Genomic DNA, 25,070 nt, shown 5'->3' with positions numbered 1-25,070 from the left:
TTACAATAGACAATTAAAATAAAATTTTATGGTTTCCAATAAAATTAATTCAATTTTATGGGTGAGAAAGATGAGAAGTACAGAGATACTGGTAGAAAAATTTTAGTACCAAAATTTTAATAATGCCAAAGCATTATTAATGAACTGGTGGGACTGTTTTTCCTATCAATGGTGGGAGGCTTCTGAAGAGTCTTGTGAAGTTACATACTGGTATCCAGTTATAACAAAGAACTAACATCAAGAACCAAGTTAGTTTTGTGTTATAAAAATATCAAAAGAGTATTAATTTCAGGGGATTTTTTCTTTGGGATTTTGCTACATATTCATATCTCAAAGTATAAAATAATTTTGTTCATCAAAATATATCATTGATGATAGCCATTGCCCTTTTTTTGCATCTAAAGTTGATTTGACTTGAAAGTTAATTATAACTACGAAAATTTTAAATTCCATCTATATTTCTTTCACACTTTGGAAAACATTTTCACGACAAGGGCTTATGAATGCTGTATACTTGTCTTTGCAAGATGAAGATAATCATTGAACCTGTAATAGCATAACATACAAAAGACACATACTCTGGGGTTGTGTTTTGGTCTAACAAAACACAACTCTTAAGGTAAAATGTTGAACTCCAACTGAACTAATCCAAGAACCCAAAGTTAAAATACTGCTTACTTTTAGTAGTTTGGAATAGAGTAATAACCTTCTGATGTTCAGAGATAATCAACATCATTGAATTCAGCAACATGAGAATTTTTCAAATCATATTTTTTTCTCAACTGGAAACTTGTGGATAATGCATATACACCCTTCCTAAACCTAGGGTGAGATTATTAAATAAAGAAATTCTAGGTAACAATGATAGTTCCAGAGTAAAAGAGGTCACAAAGAGAGGAAACCAGGTCAAAACTCACTGCAGTTCATACTTGAACTCAGACTGTCCAGGAACATGGGGATGAGGTCAACATGAGTGTGTCCCAGCAAGCAGTGACTCCACACTTGTGGGCACTGGTGCTCCTAAGAGTTGCTAAGGAAAGATATAGAAGGGGTCTTGGCATAAGAGAGCTTCCGGGTATTTGCTTACATGTTTTACAGATTTCCTTGCAATGGCAATTGGCAACTGTTTCCAATATCCAAAAACCATTCATAAACATCACCAACCTACAGATTCAATAAGGGATTAGCAAGAATATCACTTTAAAACTCAATTAATGTGTGTGTGCGCACGCATGTGTGTGAGTGTGAAATGCATAATAGAAATGGTTGCCAGGTACTCCGGTGCTGCTCAAAGGTAATGTATAACTTCAGATAAACTGAGCAGTGTTTTTCCTTCCTACTCCAATTGGTCACTACTGGTCTGGGGACAGTGAAAGTAAAGAGTGAAGTCTAGTGCTCTTTACTCATCACCACAGAAATATTTAGAGATACAGGTATCCAACCCAATAAACCAAGTTGAAGAGCAGGAATGATGTAGGGAAAAAGACCCGAGAATATGAGTCCAGCTCCAAGATGTCTATGTGAATACGCCCTTTTCTCCAAGATCCGGATTTGCATTCTTCATAGCAGCAGAAGAAGCTCTGACAGTCTTTGCCATCCAGACACTCATAGACGCAGGTATCTTCAAATTCCTGCCAGTACACAGAATTGTTTAAAGTGATCATTGCAGGTGGTGGTGGCCTCACGTCAAGGAGAGAATAGTTCTGTAGGCAATAAGAACAACACAAGAATCATCATGAATGCAATAAGAACAGCCTGAGATAAATCGAGCAATAGGTGCATGTTATATCTGTCCACCAAATAAGGAGGATAATGCCATGCCTATTCCCACACATCCCCCATCCCTGAACTGGACATTTCAGTCTTTTAGAGTTCAGTCTGCCAATTAAATATTTGAAAATCTAATGCAAAAAAAGTACAATGCAGCTTTCAAAAGTTGCATATCTCAAATTATTGGTGTGGGAAGATGAGCACATTTTCAGATATGTATTAACCATTTCAAGTCTCTGTTCTGCCTACTTTTCTGTTGATTTGGAGTAAATGTGTACATATTGTATATAATCCCCAAATATTAAGCACTACATATATTGAAATGTGGAGAGATAAATTTGTTTTTCCCTAATTAGTAACCGGTAAAAATATGGTATTATAAGACTGATGACAGAATCTTCTTGTTCAATGTAATTAAGGTAAAAAATGAGCTTTCAGTGTGTGGTGGCCAGATACCATTTGTCGCATATAGAGAAATAGCCAAAAATGTGTACAATTGGAATGTTTTATTTTCTATTTCCCAAGCTCTCTTCCTGATGTGGAAAAGTCAGTGTAGGGCCTGTATAGGAGAGGGGGTGACTTAACGTTGACTCATAAATGAGATGAATCACTCTTAACCTTGAGAAGTGTCTTCATATAGACTTGTCAATTCCTCAGGCACTTGTTTGAGCTCTTCCAGATAACTATGAATTACGTATTAAATTGAAGTCTGTTAAGAGGTTATATTTCTAAATTTGACTGAATAATGTGAGAGTATTAAGGATTATAGTTGCCTTTCTGCTTTAGTTTCATTTGTGCTGGTTGAACGGAGGGACTGAAGTGTGCCAATGGAAGTAGTGAAAGCTGAAATCAAGGGATAGGTGAACACACAAACCCAGTCCTCAGCTGACTGGCTAGATCTGTTGTTCCTTGCTTGGGGAGAGAGACCTTCCAAAATTCATTAGAAAGCATCGTGAATACCTCTTATGCAGCTGATCCTTTAACAACATGTATTTCAATTGTGCAAGTCCACAAATATGCAAATTATTTTCAATGAATACAAGTCCAGTACTGTTAATGTGTTTTCTTTTCCTTATGATTTTCTTAATCTTTTTTTCTCTAGTTTACATCAAGGTAAGCATATAGTATATAGTACATATAACACAAAATATATGTTAATCAACTATTTATATTATCGGTAAGGCTTCCACTCAATGATAGGCTATTAGTAGTTGAGTTGTTGGAGAGTCAAAAGTTATATACACATTTTTGACTGTGTGTGTGTGGGGGGGAGAAAGGGCAGCACCCTTAATCCCTGCATTATTCAAGGTTCAACTATATTTTTAAGGGTCAACTGTATTTTTACCCAAAACTATTGTTTCAAGGAAACAGTGTACATCTTTTCTTCTACTTCTGGATTTTAGTTTGATTGAATATGCTCATAGCTATGTGGAGCCGAAAACCAGAGAAAAGCAGGTAAAAGCGTATAGCACTCAGTGTCCCTATTGGTAAGCTTTGGGGCATCTTTTTAATTCAGAAGTATTTGTGTGTGAGGTCCAACCCAAAGTGAGACATCCCAGACCACATGTTCACTAAGCATTGCCTACTCCACACATACCAATGACCAGTCAGGAGCATCATGGAGAACCTTCTACCTTTTTCCACACCTTTGGGCAATGATAGAAATGAAAGCCTTGTTGTTCCATAGGCTCTACTGTGGACACATCTCCTCAAGGTTAATAGTTCTTAAACCTGAGTGGGTATAGAAATCCGTGGGGGCGGGGGGGGGGTGGGGTGGTTGCAGAAAAACAAAAAGTTGATTCCTTCTGTACTTCAGTGCATTTGAGGAATCTGTATCTTTTTGGCAAGATTCAATTGGAAAAATCTGCCTTTTTAAAGTAACTGCATATGTGTTTTGACAGTGTTCAGCCAGATATTCATCCTTTCATTTCATCAACACTTTGCCCCTGCGTAGTGACATACAGATGAGAAGGATGGCCATTACTGGCAGGACAGGCCCAAAGGAAGATGTTGACTCAGAATGGGCATCAGAAGGCTCTGAAAGGATGGGGACAGCTCCTTAGAGATCTAAAGGGTGATCAAGGAGCTACAGGCAAATAAGCAGCCGGGTTTCTGGAGGCAAGGAAACCCTATTCACGTCTACATTTAACAAACTAAAAACTCATGATTACTGAAACATAAATAAACCTGATCTAATAATTGAAGGCTTTTAATAAATAAATAAATATGGAATAAAATTAATTGCATCTTATAATATTGAAGATATTATTATTCTATTATTGAAGATATTAACAGCCATATGTTAAACTGCTTACATACTTTTTAAAATGTATATCTCTCACTTATCATAAAAATTTCAAACTGGGCTAAAAATGGAGATTTTAATTAATGCATCTCCAAGGTCACCTACAGCCTGACTCACTCCTGCTTTGCCTGCATGTATGATGCAGTCCCTTGACTTCCCTGGAAACCTGTGCTTCCTGGGTGGCAGGTTCTACTGCACATATGAAGTGGTTAGCTTTGCATTTTACAGGTTAGGAAACTGAGGCACAGAGATGTTCGAACAGCTTGCCCCAAAGTACATGCATGATTGTTAGTGGGGCCTGCCTCATTGCTCAGAGACTGATCATCTCTGCAGATGTTGGTGATAGAGGGTCCCTTAACTAGCCTAACCCTGTGGATCTTTCAACATAGAATTGAATATATTGACAATTTTCATGAAAATTTTGAAAATTCCCTTTTTTTTCAAAAAAATTAAGTTTATTTATTTTGAAGGAGAGAGAGAGAGAGAGAGAGCACAAGCAGGGTAGAGGCAGAGAGAGTGAAACAATCCCAAGCAGGCCCTGCACTGTTCACACACAGCCTGACACAGGATTTGAGCTCAGGAACCATGAGACCATGACCTGAGCCAAAGGCAGAGGCTTAATGGGCTGGACCACCCAGGCACCCTGGAAAATTCCCTTTTTCTTTGGCTATTTTATGAAGTTTTGTTTAAGATCTCTCTGTGTCTTCTCACCTGGCCTGGAGCCCTTTCTCTCTGAGTTGTTTTTCTACATACTTTCTTCAAGGTCATTACACTTTTCCTCTTAAAAACAAAAGAAAATTCTGATTTTGTGAAAATTTATTATTATTATTATTATATGCTATGTAAAATATTCTTTTTTTGGCAATATCTTTTGTATACGAAAGGTGTCAATATTTCTTCTTCCACTCCCAGCCCCCTGGCTGTGTGTGATAATGTGGTTTCTAGGCCTCACGATATGTGTTCTGACTTGTCTTTGTTTACAGCATCCCCATTCCCAACTCTTTCTATTACTTTTCAGTCTGTTGCTATTTGGAAGCATTTGCTGGCAAATCTGTAGCTCTCTGTGGCTTCCCACAGCTATAAAAGTGGCTTTAGCACTCACCTCTGTCAGAACTAAAATGATACACTTTCAGAGTATAGATAACCAAGCAGTCACTTTTAAAAAACATGTTGAAAGGCACTAAACATAAATTACTGATCAGCAGTTAGAAAACCATGTATGGTATATAGGTGGGCATAAAGCATTCAGTGTAATTAGTGAATTGATATGTATAAAGGAATACAAATAGTTATATATAAATTTTGTTATATGATAAAAGGGTAGCTCACATCAGTAATTTTAAGACATTTCTCTATTTTTCAAAAGTTAGATTCTTACTTCAAGCCATATACTAAAAATTCAGATGCATTACTAATTAAATTTAATAATATTATAAATTGTTGAACCTTCATCAATATTTATAGGGCTTAATTTCTCCGTATTTCAGCTTCCTTGTTAGTAGAATGGGTGAGGTTAAATGAACTCACACATGAAAGCACTTACAACATAGGGTCAAACAGAGTAAGTGCTCAAAAGAAAGTGACGGGAGTTAGATCATTCTGAGGGTAGGGAGGACCTTCCCAAAGAGGACACAAGAGGCAGAGACCACAAAAGGAAAGACTGATAGATTTGGCAACAGGAGACTTAATACATGTGGAGAAAAGCACAAGAAACGACAGTGACAACATGGCCATAAAACTGGAATAAAACTACTTAAAAAACATATTAATATGCTTAATTATTCTGTATGCAAGTATATAAATTTTGTTATATAAAATATACATAATATATGATATAAGTAACTGGCAGATAGTTACTTTTAACTTTAAAAAAGTTAAGACATAAATAAGTTATAAATGTTATATAAAAAACTTACATAAAAGAAGACATAAAAAGCAATTCACAGTAATAGAAATGCGAATAAAAAATAAACAAGTGAAATATATTCAACTTTGTCAGTAATCAAAGAAATGATAAAGGAACATTTTGCAGGAGCCATTTTTCTGTTTGTCTATCAAACCTAATGCAAGGAGAGTTCTGGGAGGTAGGTGTCCCACACTGCTAATGGAGCCAAGCAACTCTTCTGACCCAGCCATTTTGCTTCTAGGAAATTATATTAATAGTCACAGGTATATACAAAACTGCAATGATAAGAATATATATAAAAATGAAACGGTGTGTATTAGCCCCGTTTCCAGCCACGACTATCTGTGCGTCAATCATTGCATATAATTCAATCATTAAAATGATCCTATAAAATAATATAACGCAGAAACTTATTCATAACATATTTTTTTTTCAACATTTTTTTTATTTTTTATTTATTTTTGGGACAGAGAGAGACAGAGCATGAACGGGGGAGGGGCAGAGAGAGAGGGAGACACAGAATCGGAAACAGGCTCCAGGCTCCGAGCCATCAGCCCAGAGCCTGACGCGGGGCTCGAACTCACGGACCGCGAGATCGTGACCTGGCTGAAGTCGGACGCTTAACCGACTGCGCCACCCAGGCGCCCCCATAACATATTTTTGAGTTACAAAACAGAAATATGTATGTATATGCTGATCCCTGGGTAGAAGGATTATGATTATTTTGTTCATTTTCCAAATTTTCTAAGTTGGATATTTAAAAAAAAGTATACACACTTTTGAAAGGAGTATGTGCAACACTCATTGTTCTTCAATATATGCATACATAAACAATAACATATCATTTAATCTTAATTTAGTAAGAGTTCTCAGAAATATTTGCACCTTCAATGCTATACATACGGAGGGGGCTTGTAGGCTTATTCGCTCATGAATCCATCTTGAGGAATCTGGGTGCAATAACTACAAGAAAACCAGAAAAAAAAACAATTAGAAAACTTCTGTGGAAATCTGCATTACAGATCACCTTAGTTAAAAGAAATCATTCATGTGTGATTACATCAATCCATGTCACTGGTAGGTAAAGTTGAAGAGGTACTTTATGGTTATATTCATATCTTCAGAATATTTGTCTTTTTTTAATGTCTTGTTGAATTAGCTATTTATATAACAGTGTAGAAGATCCTTAGGAATAAGAATCATTTATTGCAAACTATCCTTCCCCTACCTTTCCAGAAAATCTTTGCTACTGGAACTTACCGATGTTTTCTTCTTAGTGGTAGTTGGTTTTCTACAACTTGAATAGTAGTTGAGGGTGGCATACTCCATCAGAGCAGCAAAGACAAATAAGAAGCAAACAGTCACAAAGAGGTCCATGGCTGTCACATAGGACACACGGGGCAAGGAATTCCTGGCAATGGTGCTAAGCGTGGTCATGGTCAGCACTGTGGTGATGCCTGTACAGGGGATAGTTATCAAGTTGTAAAAGGAATCACACAAAATTCCTCCACTCCAACAGTGTTTTATTTTTAGGTAAATCCTTGTTGACATTGGATAAATGTAATAATACTTTATTTTTAATGTTTATGCAATTTTGCAAGCAACATTTCCATAGAGCTTTTATCATAGTCTTCACAAAAACATTAAACTACCTGAATTAAGTCAACACCTTTCAATTTATTCAGAAATTCTCAAATTGTCTCATATTTTCTTTTAAATATTTTTTAAGTGATACAGTTTGCAGTCCCCCAGACATTTTCTCTGTTCCACATCTCACACTATTCTTTTGCCAAATAAACCATTTCCTTTCTTGCTTTTTCTTTATGCAATTTGTGAACTCCCACCCTTCTTTAAGACCAAGATGAAGTACCACTCTTTCTGAGGTCCTATTGCATGTACTTCAGAGTTGATAATGTGAATCTGCACTACCTTGTGCCTTCTATGTACCTCATTTCTACATTAGCATAGATAATTGCATATGTCTTTATGGTTTTTGCATATCTGACTCCCTGAATAAATTGTGTGATCATTACAAGCAAAACTGTATCTTGCTCATCTTTGCTTACCTGTTAGCAAGAATTGTACCTAACACATTTTAGGCATTCGAATGGAATGCGTTGATTCATTGATCAATTAGTTAATTCATAATACTTAGTGTTGGTCTGACTTTGATTATTTCAATACTTAGTGAGTCAATTCTAAAGATTCAGAGACTGTGGAAAAGATTTAGAAAAGAGACACCCATGTGATGGATGGTATAAAAGGAAAAAGAAATGAAAAGAGGATGAAGGCTATGAAACATGAAAAAGAATGAAATGACTGGATGATTATTATGCAAAACAAGTTAAGGCTAATTCCACCCTAGATGAGCTCCTGAGAAATCAGAACTGGCTAGAGCTGTTGGACATGCAGGCTAGTGACATGGATCCTGGAATCACAGGAATATGGACATTAACACTCACTACCTGTGTGGCTGAATGAGAGTACTATAAAATATCTGCCAGGCAGTAATACTCAGTGATTAGGTAGACATGATAGATAAATGCACATTAGTTCCCACGTTAACTGTAGCATCATAGCTCCTTTGTAGTGAATGCCTCCCTTACTTCCTCAGGGAGGGAAGCCAGGGCCATTTGGAGGATGAGGCTAACAGCACAAGGTGGACAAGTTAACCATGTGTAAAAGATATTGACCTGGAAGTCAAATCCCCCTGCCTTGCTCTCAGCCTTCTCAGCATTTGGTCATGTAAAGTCACTTACTTTCTTTGAATCTGTTTCTTTAATCAGTACGGTGAAAATGGAATGCCTCCTTACTGTAGGTGGGAAAGTAGCCATGCTTCATGTAAAAATGGTGTGTAAACTTGGGGCACCTGGGGGGCTCAGTCAGATTGGTTAAGCATCTGACTTTGGCTCAGGTCATGATCTCATGGTTCATGAGTTTGAGCCCTACATCTGGCTCTCTGCTGTCAGCACAGAGTGTGCCTGGGATCCTCTGTCCCCCAATCTCTCTCTGCTCTCCCCTACTTGTGCTCTCCCTCTCTCTCAAAAATAAATAAATATTTTTAAAAATGCTGTGTAAACTTGAAAAGTCTACACTGATGGCAGGTGTATTTTTATACAAAAAAAAAAGATTTTGTAATGAATATCCAATTTAACTTTATTTTTTTTCAATATATGAAATTTATTGTCAAATTGGTTTCCATACAACACCCAGTGCTCATCCCAAAAGGTGCCCTCCTCAATACCCATCACCCACCCCTCCCCTCCCTCCCACCCCACATTAACCCTCAGTTTGTTCTCAGTTTTTAACAGTCTCCTATGCTTTGGCTCTCTCCCACTCTAACCTTTTTTTTTTTTCCTTCCCCTCCCCCATGGGTTTCTGTTAAGTTTCTCAGGATCCACATAAGAGTGAAACCATATGGTATCTGTCTTTCTCTGTATGGCTTGTTTCACTTAGCAACACACTCTCCAGTTCCATCCACGTTGCTACAAAAGGCCATATTGCATTCTTTCTCATTGCCACGTAGTATTCTATTGTGTATAAAAACCACAATTTCTTTATCCATTCATCAGTTGATGGACATTTAGGCTCTTTCCATAATTTGGCTATTGTTGAGAGTGCTGCTATAAACATTGGGGTACAAGTGCCCCTCTGCATCAGTACTCCTGTATCGATTGGGTAAATTCCTAGCAGTACTATTGCTGGGTCATAGGGTAGGTCTATTTTTAATTTTCTGAGGAACTTCCACACTGCTTTCCAGAGCAGCTGCACCAATTTGCGTTCCCACCAAGAGTGCAAGAGTGCAAGAGGGTTCCCGTTTCTCCACATTCTCTCCAGCATCTATAGTCTCCTGATTTGTTCATTTTGGCCACTCCGACTGGCATGAGGTGATATCTGAGTGTGGTTTTGATTTGTATTTCCCTGATAAGGAGCGACATGGAACACCTTTTCATGTGCCTGTTGGCCATCCGGATGTCTTCTTTAGAGAAGTGTCTATTCATGTTTTCTGCCCATTTCTTCACTGGATTATTTGTTTTTCGGGTATGGAGTTTGGTGAGCTCTTTATAGATTTTGGATACTAGCCCTTTGTCCGATATGTCATTTGCAAATATCTTTTCCCATTCCGTTGGTTGCCTTTTCATTTTGTTGGTTGTTTCCTTTGTTGTGCAGAAGCTTTTTATCTTCATAAGGTCCAGTAATTCACTTTTGCTTTTAATTCCCTTGCCTTTGGGGATGTGTCAAGTAAGAGATTGCTATGGCTGAGGTCAGAGAGGTCTTTTCCTGGTTTCTCCTCTAGGGTTTGGATGGTTTCCTGTCTCACATTCAGGTCCTTTATCCATTTTGAGTTTATTTTTGTGAATGGTGTGAGAAAGTGGTCTAGTTTCAACCTTCTGCATGTTGCTGTCCAGTTCTCCCAGCACCATTTGTTAAAGAGACTGTCTTTTTTCCATTGGATGTTCTTTCCTGCTTTGTCAAAGATTAGTTGGCTATACGTTTGTGGGTCTAGTTCTGGGGTTTCTATTCTATTCCATTGGTCTATGTGTCTGTTTTTGTGCCAATACCATGCTGTCTTGATGATGACAGCTTTGTAGTAGAGGCTAAAGTCTGGGATTGTGATGCCTCCTGCTTTGGTCTTCTTCTTCAAAATTACTTTGGCTATTCGGGGCCTTTTGTGGTTCCATATGAATTTTAGGATTGCTTGTTCTAGTTTCGAGAAGAATGCTGGTGCAATTTTGATTGGGATTGCATTGAATGTGTAGATAGCTTTGGGTAGTATTGACATTTTGACAATATTTATTCTTCCAATCCATGAGCACGAAATGTTTTTCCATTTCTTTATGTCTTCTTCAATTTCCTTCATAATCTTTCTATAGTTTTTAGCATACAGATCTTTTACATCTTTGGTTAGATTTATTCCTAGGTATTTTATACTTCTTGGTGCAATTGTGAATGGGATCAGTTTCTTTATTTGTCTTTCTGTTGCTTCATTGTGAGTGTATAAGAATGCAACTGATTTCTGTACACTGATTTTGTATCCTGCAACTTTGCTGAATTCATGTATCAGTTCTAGTAGACTTTTGGTGGAGTCTGTGGGATTCTCCATGTATAATATCATGTCATCTGCAAAAAGCGAAAGCTTGACTTCATCTTTGCCAATTTTGATGCCTTTGATTTCCTTTTGTTTTCTGATTGCTGATGCTAGAACTTCCAACACTATGTTAAACAACAGCGGTGAGAGTGGGCATCCCTGTCGTGTTCCTGATCTCAGGGAAAAAGCTCTCAGTTTTTCCCCATTGAGGATGATGTTAGCTGTGGGCTTTTCATAAATGGCTTTTATGATCTTTAAGTATGTTCCTTTTATCCCGACTTTCTCAAGGGTTTTTATTAAGAAAGGGTGCTGGATTTTGTCAAAGGCCTTTTCTGCATCGATTGACAGGATCATATGGTTCTTATCTTTTCTTTTATTAATGTGAGTATCACGTTGATTGATTTGCGAATGTTGAACCAGCCCTGCATCCCAGGAATGAATCCCACTTGATCATGGTGAATAATTCTTTTTATATGCTGTTGAATTCGATTTGCTAGTATCTTAGTGAGAATATTTGCATCCATATTCATCAGGGATATTGGCCTGTAGTTCTCTTTTTTTTTTTTACTGGGTCTCTGTCTGGTTTAGGAATCAAAGTAATACTGGCTTCGTAGAATGAGTCTGGAAGTTTTCCTTCCCTTTCTATTTTTTGGAATAGCTTGAGAAGGATAGGTATTATCTCTGCTTTAAACCTCTGATAGAACTCCCCAGGGAACCATCTGGTCCTGGACTCTTATTCGTTGGGAGATTTTTGATAACCGATTCAATTTCTTCGCTGGTTATGGGTCTGTTCAAGCTTTCTATTTCCTCCTGGTTGAGTTTTGGAAGAGTGTGGGTGTTTAGGAATTTGTCCATTTCTTCCAGGTTGTCCAATTTGTTGGCATATAATTTTTCATAGTATTCCCTGATAATTGTTTGTATCTCTGAGGGATTGGTTGTAATAATCCCATTTTCATTCATGATATTATCTATTTGGGTCATCTCCCTTTTCTTTTTGAGAAGCCTGGCTAGAGGTTTGTCAATTTTGTTTATTTTTTCAAAAAACCAACTCTTGGTTTCGTTGATCTGCTCTACAGTTTTTTTAGATTCTATATTGTTTATTTCTGCTCTGATCTTTATTATTTCTCTTCTTCTGCTGGGTTTAGGCTGTCTTTGCTGTTCTGCTTCTATTTCCTTTAGGTATGCTGTTAGATTTTGTATTTGGGATTTTTCTTTTTTCTTGAGATAGGCCTGGATTGCAATGTATTTTCCTCTCAGGACTGCCTTCGCTGCGTCCCAAAGCGTTTGGATTGTTGTATTTTCATTTTCGTTTGTTTCCATATATTTTTTAATTTCTTCTCTAATTGCCTGGTTGACCCACTCATTCGTTATTAGTAGGGTGTTCTTTAACCTCCATGCTTTTGGAGGTTTTCCAGACTTTTTCCTGTGGTTGATTTCAAGCTTCATAGCATTGTGGTCTAAAAGTATGCATAGTATAATTTCAATTCTTGTGAACTTATGAAGGGCTGTTTTGTGACTCAGTATATGATCTATCTTGGAGAATGTTCCATGGGCACTCGAGAAGAAAGTATATTCTGTTGCTTTGGGAATAAGAGTTCTAAATATATCTGTCAAGTCCATCTGATCCAATGTATCATTCAGGGCCCTTGTTTCTTTATTGACCGTGTGTCTAGATGATCTATCCATTTCTGTAAGTGGGGTGTTAAAGTCCCCTGCAATTACCACATTCTTATCAATAAGGTTGCTTATGTTTATGAGTAGTTGTTTTATCTATTTGGGGGCTCCGGTTTCGGCACATAGACATTTATAATTGTTAGCTCTTCCTGATGGATAGACCCTGTAATTATTATATAATGCCCTTCTTCATCTCTTGTTACAGCCTTTAACTGAAAGTCTAGTTTGTCTGATATAAGTATGGCTACTCCAGCTTTCTTTTGGCTTCCAGTAGCATGATAAATAGTTCTCCATCCCATCACTCTCAATCTAAAGGTGTCCTCAGATCTAAAATGAGTCTCTTGTAGACAGCAAATAGACGGTCTTGTTTTTTTATCCATTCTGATACCCTATGTCTTTTGGTTGGCGCATTTAATCCATTTACATTCAGTGTTATTATAGAAAGATACAGGTTTAGAGTCATTGTGATGTCTGTATGTTTTATGCTTGTAGTGATGTCTCTGGTACTTTGTCTCACAGGATCCCCCTTAGGATCTCTTGTAGGGCTGGTTTAGTGCTGACAAATTCCTTCAGTTTTTGTTTGTTTGGGAAGACCTTTATCTCTCCTTCTATTCTAAATGACAGACTTGCTGGATAAAGGATTTTTGGCTGCATATTTTTTCTGTTTAGCACACTGAAGATCTCGTGCCAATCCTTTCTGGCCTGGCAAGTTTCAAAAGAGAGATCAGTCATGAGTCTTATAGGTCTCCCTTTATATGTGAGGGCATGTTTATCCCTTGCTGCTTTCAGAATTTTCTCTTTATCCTTGTATTTTGCCAGTTTCACTATGATTTTTCATGCAGAAGATCGATTCAAGTTACGTCTGAAGGGAGATCTCTCTGCCTCTTGGATTTCAATGCCTTTTTCCTTCCCCAGTTCAGGGAAGTTCTCAGCTATAATTTCTTCAAGTACCCCTTCAGCACCTTTCCCTCTCTCTTCCTCCTCTGGGATACCAATTATGCATATATTATTTCTTTTTAGTGTATCACTTAGTTCTCTAATTTTCCCCTCATTCTCCTGGATTTTTTTATCTTTCTTTCTCTCAGCTTCCTCTTTTTCCATAACTGTATCTTCTAGTTCACCTATTCTCTCCTCTGCCTCTTCAATCTGAGCCGTCATGGTTTCCATTTTGTTTTGCATTTCGTTTAAAGTATTTTTCAGCTCCTCGTGACTGTTCCTTAGTCCCTTGATCTCTGTAGCAAGAGATTCTCTGCTGTCCTCTATACTGTTTTCAAGCCCAGAGATTAATTTTATCACTATTATTCTAAATTCACTTTCTGTTATATTACTTAAATCCTTTTTGATCAGTTCATTGGCTGTTATTATTTCCTGGAGATTCTTCTGAGGGGAATTCTTCCGTTTGGTCATTTTGGATAGTCCCTGGAGTGGTGCGGACCTGCAGGGCACTTCCCCTGTGCTGTGGTGTATAACTGGAGTTGTTGGGCAGGGCCGCAGTCCGACCTGATGTCTGCCCCCAGCCCACCGCTGAGGCAACAGTCAGACTGGTGTGTACCTTCTCTTCCCCTCTCCTAGGGGAGGGATTCACTGTGGGGTGGAGTGGCCCGTCTGGGCTACTTGCACACTGCCAGGCTTGTGGTGCTGGGGAGCTGGCGTATTAGCTGGGGTGGGTAGGCAAGGTGCATGGAGGCAGGAGGGGCAGGCTTAGCTAGCTTCTCCTTAGGTGTTCCACTTCAGGAGGGGCCCTGTGGCAGTGGGAGGGAGTCAGATCCGCTGCTGCTGCAAGAGGTTTGGCTCCGCAGAAGCACAGAGTTGGGTGTTTGCACGGAGCGAGCAAGTTCCCTGGCAGGAACTGGTTCCCTTTGGGATTTTGGCTGGGGGATGGGCGAGGGAGATGGTGCTGGTGAGCGCCTTTGTTCCCCGCCAACCTGACCTCTATCTTCCGGGGGCTCAGCAACTCTCCCTCCCTTTGTCCACCAGCCTTCCCGCTTTCGAGCAGAGCTGTTAACTTATGACCTCCCAGATGCTAAGTCGCGCTTGGTGTCGGAACACACTCCGTCCAGCCCCTCTGCTTTTGCCAGCCAGACTTGGGGGCTCTGCTTGGCCGTCAGGCTGCCCCTCTGCCCCGGCTCCGTCCCGCCAGCCTGTGGAGCGCGCACCTCCTCCCCGCCCTTCCTACCCTCTTCCGTGGGCCTCTCGTCTGCGCTTGGCTCCAGAGACTCTGTTCTGCTAATCCTCTGGAGGTTTTCTGGGTTATTTAGGCAGGTGTAGGTGGAATCTGATCAGCAGGACGTGCGGTGAGCCCAGCGTCCTCCTACGCCGCCATCTTCCCAGCATTCTACCCCAATTTAACTTTAAAAAAAAATATGGTGACCATGTCATGCCTAGAGAATATCTAGATAGTAATTTTTTCATTAAATTTGGGGATTTTTAACTTCATTTCTTCCAAAATTTTTATCTTATTTTATCTCATTTTGTAACATCAGTTACAGCTATGTTATACATCTTCATATTGTCCAACAGACCACTGGGATTTATGTTTTAAAAGCTTTTATCCCTGTCTTCTTCAGATTAGCTAAATTTTGTATGATGGTCTTCAATTATGCCTGACCTTTTTTTCTGCTCTCTTGAATCTGCTCTTAAGCCCATTTAGTGAATTTTTCAATTCAACTATTATACATTTCATTCTAGAATTTACTTTTTAATATACTTTACTTGCTGAGATTATCCATCTGTCCATTCACTAACATTACATTTTCCTCTAAGTCCTTTAACATTGTTAAAATAGCTGCTTTAAAGCCCATGTCTGCTGACTCAAAATCATAGTTGTCTTTTTATATTGACTTTTTTTTTCTTGATCATGAGTCACATTTTCTTGCTTCTAAGAATGTCTAGTAATTTTTTATTATATACTCAATCTTGTGGATGATACCTTACAAAGATTATGAAGTATGCTATCCTTTTTAAAAGCATATTAAATGCTTTCTTTTGACAGATAGTTAATTTACTAATTGTTCTCCTTGATCTTCTCATGGCTTGATTTAAAATTTATTCAAAGCAGTCTTACAAGTGCCCCTTTAGTTTTAACCACAGTCTTTCTGGTGTCTCAACTAAATATTCTGGTGTTAATGACATTTCTTCACTCCTCTGGAGTGTAAATATATTATCTTCCAGCATTATGTATTTCTAGTATCTCTAGCCCCTTAATGCCATAGTGGTAACTCTTTGACAGGACTTTCATAGTCTCAAATTGTGCAACCAATACTACATATTATATTGTTTTGAAGCTGATTTTTTTTTAATTTTTTTTTTAGCTTTTATTTATTTTTGAGACAGAGAGAGACAAAGCATGAACGGGGGAGGGTCAGAGAGAGGGAGACACAGAATCTGAAACAGGCTCCAGGCTCTGAGCTGTCAGCACAGAGTCCGACGCGGGGCTGGAACTCATGGACCGTGAGATCATGACCTGGGCTGAAGTCAGCCGCTTAACCGACTGAGCCACCCAGGCGCCCCTTGAAGCTGATTTTTAAAGTCATGCTTACATGGCACTTATAATTGTGAGGTCATAACCCCAAGAACAATTACTAAATTTGTGTTGTAACTTTGCTGGGTGATTTACCAATTTTATTATGTATTTTCTAGAAGTATGCAAAAACTAACACTGGCAACAGATATTACAGGTTAGTTTTTTTTTTTTCTCAACCAGTACTTTTTTTGTTGAACAAACAGAATAAAATGAATACAGAAAAAGCAACATGTAAATGAGAGATTTTGCAAAGATTTTAAAATTGGGGCAGCTCCCTCTTTTTTCTGAAAGACATTTTTCTGGGAAAACAACTATATATTTAATATATATTACCTGTTTTCACAGGTCAAAATATTGAAAGTTAGGTAATATTCCTGTCATAAAGAAAAATTGATATAAAATGTTACACAATTCTAAAACCACTGAAATTTAATGTTTTATTAAGAGGACTTTTTTGGGGGGGTCAGAGGAAAATTCATGAAGACTTTGAGATTTAGTGTGTAGATTATAGCTGAAAAGAATGATCACTTTCTTGTTTGATGGTAAAGTTGCTATAGACAATCTCTTCTGTTATTGAGAGACTATTTAATGATATCGTGTCTTCAGTCTGCAAAAGTGCATGAAAAGTTGTGTGTCCTTACACTGATGTAATGAGATTATCAGCATGACAGATTCACAGGACATGACTACATTTTTATGATGACACCATCCTTAGAGTATCAATGATGCAATTGATTTGTTCTGAATCTCTAACCCCAACTGATTTTAAGTGGCACACATAGAATTCTATTGTCAGAAAGAAGAGTCTAACTTGACTACTTAAAGCAATCCAAGTACATTTGACTAAAGTCTTTTTCACTGGAAGTATTTTTATGAATACTTCTGTGATAATATTATACAAAATGGTGGAAGAGTTTTTTGTTTTTATTTGTTTGTTTTTTAACTCACCTAATGCTGTTCTTGCTGGTGTAGCATCTTTTTTGATCCAAAATGACACCCAGGATAAAACCACAGTCAGTATACAGGGAATGTAAGTTTGAATAGTGAAGTATCCCATTCTTCTACTCAATTCAAAATATATAGTCATGACAACATAATCACCTGTAATAAAGTATTGTCAAAAAGTAAAACAACTTTATTTGGTTAAAAAATAATTCAGGGGCAATAATTTTGTTAAATATATGACTTGGATAAAAATATACAACTACAGTACTAAGTTGTGAAAAAAGGTCAAAATGCTGGTGTTCTTAAACTTAATCTTTATAAACTTTATTTTATCTATGGCTTTCAAGGCATTTTACTGGGAAAAGACACACAAACAAACATATTAATTGATAGAGGAGACAGACATGCGCATCTATTCTTTGACATATTATTACATAACGAGCTATTATTGATTGAGTCCATCTGTGTGTTGTGTGTTTAAAATCAGGGGTAATATGATAGAAGAAGATAGGATTCAGTAGGCAGAGAGGGAAAGATGAGGACCTGAGGCCCCCGGTTAGGGAAAAACATGTATTTGGAAAAATTCTGGGAGTGTCTTACCACAGGAAAAGCCCTCAGGCATAAAGCTCCTTTTAAGAATGTAACAGACCCCACCTACTTCCTCTCAGGTTTCCCTCAGGAATTTAAGGAAAGACCTAGTTGTGGCCATAGACACCCCCGCCCCCCTTCTGCTTTTAATGGAAATGAGCCAATCCAGAATGGACAACCCAGCACCCAGAGTCATCCAGATGGTAAGGGCAGAACCTGAGAAGGAACAAGGGGAAAGGGAAGGGAAGGGGAGGGCTAACCAAAACCTTTTAAAGCAAGAACACTTGCCTAGTGTCGCAGGCATTCACTTTTGAATGTCCCCTTCCTGTAAAGAGAGCTTTCCTACTATTCTTACTTTCTAATCTTATATTCTAATAAACCTTTGCCTGCTGCTCATTTTGTGTCCACCTCTTAATTCTTCAAAGCAGCGAGAAAACAAATCCGGGTATTGTGGTTAAAAAAAAAAATCCTGCAACAGTAACATAACAAAATCCATCCTCCAGTAGATTCATAGTCATCTTGTTTTTTTCAATAGTAAAAGAGCTATACATAAGTTTTCATACATAAATTTGTGTAACAATTTTATATTTCTATTTTTATAGCATAATTTTAGCTTATCAATCTTGTACTTTATGTTTTACTCGATATTTTTAGGTTGATGTTATCCTTTCATGACTCCAGCAGTTAGGCTGTGCCAACCCAGAAAACAAAAAGAAGAAATCATTTTATGACTTTGCTTCCTCCTACTACAGCAAAGCTACACCATAAAAGAGTTGGGAGGAAAATAGTTGTTACTAGAGATTCCATAAGATTCCTGGTGGATAAGGAGAAGTTGCATGCTTAATACATGAGACATTTTATTCCAAAATCATCTCTATTTTGTATCTTTTCTGCATAACCTCCTGCTGAGAGGATGTCTATCCCCCTCTTCCCACTTGACTTTCACTCTTCAACATACTGGATTGTCTTTCAGCACCTGAAATTCAGTATCCAGACCTGAACTATCATATCCCCCACACCAGGCTGTTCTCTCATCTAAGCCAGGTCCTTCTCTCTATTCAAGGCACAAATACAGAAACCACCTGTCACTTCTTTTCCCTTATTCAGTTCCTGCATTGCTCTCAATTCTTTTCCCCGCGAGTACCAGATTCTCTCATAGTCCCTGGCCTATCGCCTAACAACCAGTCCTTTTCCACTCCAGACCATTCTATGTCCTACCATCAAAAGGATCATTATAAAACACAAATATCATTATATCCCCTTCCTTATAATCCTTCACCATCATCTTGCTACCTTTTTATTATTGTCATGACTTTAGTATGGTCTCTACTATTCTGCATGCAATACTCGTTTCCCTATAGTCTCTGCACTCTGGAAATCAGATTCTCCCCAGGTGCTCAGACATACCAAGATTCTTCTCCATGGGTCACTAAGTTTCTTCTCATCTACCTAGGATGCTCTTCTTTTCTTTTCCCCTGCATCCCAGTAGTTCCACTCCCCTTCAGATCTCAGCTTAGAAATCATTTAGTTCACCACGAAGTCCTCACTGACCCTCTCCTGACAACTGTTATTCATTCATTTCTATAATTACTAGTATATTTTTCCAGACTAAAAAACTGGTTGGGTTATAGAATATATAATTTTTTTAACCAGTGTTACTTAATGATAAACAATTGATTAGTGTTTATTTATTGAAAAGATCATAATGAAATTTCCATTTTTAGTTTAAAAGATTGACAAGGAGACTATATTGAGCCCATATAAAAACTGCCTTTCAATAATTAGAATTCTTTTTGTAGTGTTCTGTTGTAGCAATATTCGGGATGGTTGATAGAAACATCAATGTTGAGATCATTTTCTGAGAAACATTTAAAATTTTAAGCAAATTAGCATTTCAATGCGAAGGAATCAGAATGATTAACCTGGAGCAATCAAAGGACACAAAGATATATTTCTAATATGAATGCCAAATTACATAATTTCCTGGGGAAATATCGTTGAATTATGTGCAATATTTAAATAACTTTTAACCTTTACATAAAATTTCAGTTAAAAACCAAAGAGAAAACAAACAGTAGACAGAAAAAACAAACATAATAAATCACTCTAGTAGTTATGAACATAACCCCAATGGAATATCCAAACAGTTGAATAGTTTCTTCAGCCACCATTGTAGTTTCCTGAGAAAGATAAAGAGGGACAATTCCAGAGCAGATACACAATTCATTTTAGCAAATATCTCTGCTTTCTCCCAACCTAAGGTAAATGGACTGTATACACCTATGCTCAACATATACCTTTGACTAACTCAGAGATCTGCTGAATGTCCCATCATCAGGTATGAAAGTGAGATGGAATGTCAGGGACTCATTCTGGAGCCTGAGTCTATAAGTTAATTGGCTCTTGGTGAGGTTTTGGGACACACTCCAAAATGCAGTTCCAGGGAACTTCATGGTTCCAAATTTCCAGCTTCCATAGGATACAAATGGCTGGGGAAGAGAAGCAGGAGGAATTGTGGGTTCTAGGCCCACTGCCCCTCACAAGAAGACCAACACATAGCCATTATACCACTCATCCTAAATTGGAAGGAAAAAGCCATGGTATCCTAATTTCTAGTTACATCACATATTTCTGTATACACTTAATTTGTTTATGTAGGCCTGAGGTATAATATGTCCTCAGAGGAGGTGAAAGCCCTTCCCTATATCTGTAAATAAGTGGCTGAAAAGTTTCTCAGACAGGTCAAGTACATGAGTAAATTATATTTGTCATTAGTTTTAGGGTTCTTAATTGAAGAATGATATTCCTTCTATCTGCTCCCTTTCTGCAAGTGTACATATATCCACACATATACATCCACATGCATAGACACTCACACACACCCATGGACCCGGTCTACTCCAACTTGGGTGTGAAGTCTCAGGTCCTACTTCATGCTCCTTGGAAGCTTTCTTTCCCTCTCTGTGATGTTTAATCATGCACCATGATCAATGTGCAGCTTTCCTAATGCAGTTTACAAACTGGACCAGAATGGTTTTGATTTTCTGTGATCAATTCTTTTCAAACAAAGGTACCTGGAGTCTTGGTTGACTCTTATGGCAATAATAAGGATCTAGCAACCACAGAGATCTCCATAGTCTACCCTGAAATGTGCCTGGTTCCCACTTTCTGGGGGGAAAATGGCATAGAAATAGTTGGGGAGAGAATGAGAAACTTCTCTGATCCATCAAGGTAAAAAGTCATCTTGGGCCCAGTGGATTTAAAAGAAAAAAAAATGGCTCTTTTTGCCAATAGTTCATTTTTGTGATTTTCTTTCCCTGAGCCAATGTAAGGAAAAAATATATGAAATCATTGATTACTTTTTGAGACAGCATGTGTAGTACTACTTTTTAGCACAATGGCACGGAGTAGGCAGTCAATACACATTTAAGAAATAAACATTTATTAAACTAATACTATGTTTTATGAATTTGGAAGTACAAAGATTAATAACATGCAGAAAGTTCCTTCAAGGCTGAAGACTAGGCACATCTTCCATAATTTACCCCAGCATTGTTCCCAGAGAGAACTATTATAAATCAGTACTTATCCCATGTCATAGATAACCTTATTTATTTATTACTCCTTAGGCAACAAAACTTCCTTTGAATCTCTTTTAAATATCATTGTTATTTCTCCAGACTTACTCTCCTTCTGATGGCCTTGCCTTCTCTCTGCCTTACTGTGGTATTTTCTCTTGGTCTCCTTTTAAAATATCCTAAGTTAATACCTCTTAAAAGTCAGCTAAGGTGTGGTAATCAGCAAGCAATGTTATGTATAAAAGAAGCCTAATCTTCTCCATTTTAATCTTCAAGTTTGCCCTGGGAAAACTTACCTTATTCTTTTGCTTTTGACATTCGTACATGAAAATAAATTCTTGATTTTAAGGAATTAAATTTATCAACCTTTTATTTTATTGTTAGTGCTGTTGTCTTATCCTTGAGAATCTGTTTCCTAACCTAAGATCATAAAAATATTGTACTGTTTTTGTCTACAAGTTTTATTTTTATTTTTATATGTAGTTGATTGTTCTTCAAATTGAAAATTTTTAATTCCATGATCAGTTGTCATAATATCATTTGTTGCTACCCTCATTCATCTTCAGTGCCACCTCACATATCCTTATAAGTATGGATCTGTTTTATTCATGCATCCAGATATGTATGGATCTGTTCCTGCATGTCAATTCTTGCACAATTACCATACTATCTTAATCATTAAAACTGGAAGACCCACCCTAAAATGACCTCAAATTAATCACACATTTGTACAGTTCTCTCAGTTTGAGTGTGGGAAGAACCTGTGATTTTGTTTTAGCCAATAGAATGTAACTTCCTTGATCAGATTACTTTATATAGTACAGGTGAATGGATATTGAGATCTGTTGATTTCAAGCAAATCCAAAGAGAGACTGTGGATGGGCCTAACTCAATCAGGTGAAAACCCTTTGAAGGACTGGGACTTTCCTGAAGAGAGATTCTTCTTTTAGTCTTGTAGCTCTATGGCTACAAATAATAAATGCTGCCAACAACCTAATAAGTTTAGAAGTAGATTCTTCCTTAGTCAAGCCTCCAGATGAGAATAACCCAATTGTAAGCTATGACAGCTTAAATAGAGGACACAGCTAAGGCAAATCCATGCTTTTTACTCACATAAACTGTTGAATTATAAATGAACATTTTGTTTTAAGTCACTAAATTTGTGGTAATCTGTTAGACAGAAATGAAAAATTAAGGGGGAGTGACATCAACAAGATGGCCAAATAAGATGTTCCTCAAACATATTCGCTCTCAACAACACTCATTTGGCATCCAGCCACCTTTGTGTCTTTGTGGAAGCTGTGGGATCCAGGTAGGAGACTGTGAAATCCTGGTGCTATTCAAGAATGAAGACAGCCATTTTGAAAAAAACCAGACTTTTACCAAGGCAACTGACTCATCGAACCTAAAAACAGCTCTGTTTGATTCAGAACTCATCCATAGCCACACTTGTCTTTTGTTCTGTTGCTATCACCATCTGCCAAGGGACTCATGAAAAGTAACACCTACTATGCATTAGGTAATAGGCATACAGAACTCGATCCAGCTGTGGACCAAGAAATGGCTTATGAACTACCTCCAGCCCCTGTTGGTCACTATCTGGGAGTCTCTGAAGAACACTGATTTAGACGTTTACCCACAGATGAGAGGCCTTTGTGGAAGTCCAGGAGTCAAACGGAGATGTTGAAGCACACTGCTAGAGAAAAAAAAAAAAATCCAAGACTGGACACATTGAAGAGGAAAAGAGAAACAGTTTGACTTTAGTCATATCACCCACCCCCAAAGTAGCACAGCTCAGTTCCAAGAGAAATCTTGGTCTGTGATTTCTCCCACAGGGAAAGTGAGAAAGTGTGAGTACCTGACTTCTCCAGCTGTGTGGGATGGTGCTTATGAGGTCCATTTCTCTCTCCTCTCACACAGAGTGCTGAGTCCTGCGCTGCATGCCTGGAGGGTGGTAAGCACTGAGAGAATAGCAGCAAGGGATTGGAATGGGATATAATAAAGGGACACAGATTATACTAACAATCTCATGGACTCCATCAGGAGGTATGCCTGCAAGTGGCTGGGAAACCTCATCTCTGGACCTCCCTAACTGGCCAACTGGTACCTCTAGTGCTCTGTATGCCACTCCTTTCCCCAACAGTGGCTGGTTCCCTATTGCATTCTCAGTTGTGGTAATGGCAATCTTTAGCAAATGGCTAGTGAGCACACACAGAAAGCTGGCTCAAATCTGTGGGCCTGGGAGAAACTACACACTTGAGGACTCAGCACAGCTCTAGGTAATGAAAAAGAGAGGCTGTGAGCACCCACTATGGCTTTTCAGGATTGTGAGAAAGCATATAAATTTAAATATTATGCTACAAGAGGGAGCAGACATACCCATGGAAAAAGTCTGAGAAAAACTCAGAATCCCTCAGGCTGATGGAAGCTATTTCTCTCCCAAAGTCAGCACATAAAGACTGGAGGAAGTGAGTGCTACTTCAAATGCAAAGACAACAGTGCAAGACTTCAAGGAATACAAAAAAATTAAGGAAACATGATCCCGATAAAGAACACAATAATTTTGCAAAAACCAACCCCAAACACCAAGATCTATGATTTACCAAAGAAAGAATTCAAAAGAGCTATTTTAAGGAAGCTCATTGAACTACAAAACAACCAGAACAACAATTTAATGAAATCAAGAAAACAAGACACACGCACACAAAATTAGAATTTTAACAAAGAGATAGAAATTACAGAAAAGAACCAAACAGAAATTCTGGAGCTGAAGGATAAAACGAAAGAAGTTAAAAAAAAAAGAAAAAAGAAAAAGAAAAGAGGCAATAGAAATCATCAACAGCAGACTTGAAAAAGAAAAAGAAGGAATCTGTAAAATAGAACAGGATTTTGAAATTATTCAGTTAAAAAAGAATAAAAGAAGAATAAAAAAGACTGAAGAAATCTATGTGGTGTAGAGAATATTACTAATAGAAACAATTTGCCAGTTATCAGAGTCCCAAAAGGAAAACAGAGGCAAATGGAGATAACAAACTAAATCAAATAGATAATGACTGAGAACTTTCCAAATCTGGGGAAGATTTGAACATTCAAGATCATGAAGCTGATAGGTAACCCCAACATTTCAATCTAAAACAATCTTCTTCAAAATACATTTTAATAAAACTGATTAAAATAAAAGACAAATACAGAACATTAAAAGAAAAAAATCTAATACAAGGGAACCACCATGAGGCTATCAGCGTATTTCTTAGAAACCTTGGAGGCCAGAGAGAGAGTGGAATGATATCTCCAAAGTACTTAAGGAAAAAAAAAAACCTGGCAATCAAGAATACTTTATCTTGCAAGTTGTCCTACAGAAATTAAGGCAAGATAAAGACTTTTACAGAAAAACAAAAGCTGAAGGATTTCATCACCTTAAAAGAAATGCTGAAAGGATTTCAAGTTGAAAAAAAGGAAGCTAATTAGTAACATAAAAAACATAAAAATATACAACACATTGGTAAAGGTAAGTACATAGTCAAATTCAGAATACTCTAATACTGTAATATGGTAAGGTGTTAACCACTTCAGTATAAAGGTTAAGGTAAAAACAAGTGTTAAAAAATAATTATAGTTATAATAATTTCTTAATGGGTACAAGAAATAAGAGGCAAATTCTGACACAAAAATATAAAAGGAGGGAAACTATT

The 25,070-nt window shown here is 37.7% G+C and overlaps 1 protein-coding gene across 3 annotated transcripts in view; it reads right to left on the bottom strand.

Moving 5' to 3' along the window:
- Window positions 1-662: 662 nt before the first annotated feature.
- Window positions 663-25,070, bottom strand: part of GABRG3 (gamma-aminobutyric acid type A receptor subunit gamma3) — a 732,437-nt gene continuing 708,029 nt past the window's right edge. Inside the window, exons 7-11 of one of the 3 annotated variants that reach the window (XM_058736906.1) lie at window positions 17,216-17,368; window positions 7,242-7,438; window positions 6,885-6,944; window positions 4,787-4,855; window positions 663-1,703 (exon numbers count right to left, since the gene is read on the bottom strand). In XM_058736906.1, coding sequence (XP_058592889.1) covers window positions 1,422-1,703; window positions 4,787-4,855; window positions 6,885-6,944; window positions 7,242-7,438; window positions 17,216-17,368 — 761 coding nt within the window. In that variant the 3' untranslated portion in view covers window positions 663-1,421. Of the gene's footprint in view, window positions 1,704-4,786; window positions 4,856-6,866; window positions 6,945-7,241; window positions 7,439-17,215; window positions 17,369-25,070 lie in introns of all 3 variants that reach the window. The other 2 variants (XM_058736907.1, XM_058736908.1) reach the window with 2 other exon arrangements.

The sequence above is a fragment of the Neofelis nebulosa genome, chromosome 7 (genome assembly GCF_028018385.1).
Source record: "Neofelis nebulosa isolate mNeoNeb1 chromosome 7, mNeoNeb1.pri, whole genome shotgun sequence".
Classification (NCBI taxonomy): Eukaryota; Metazoa; Chordata; class Mammalia; order Carnivora; family Felidae; genus Neofelis; species Neofelis nebulosa.
The sequence above is the reverse complement of the archived record's forward strand: the minus strand, read 5'-3'. Positions and strand labels throughout refer to the sequence as shown.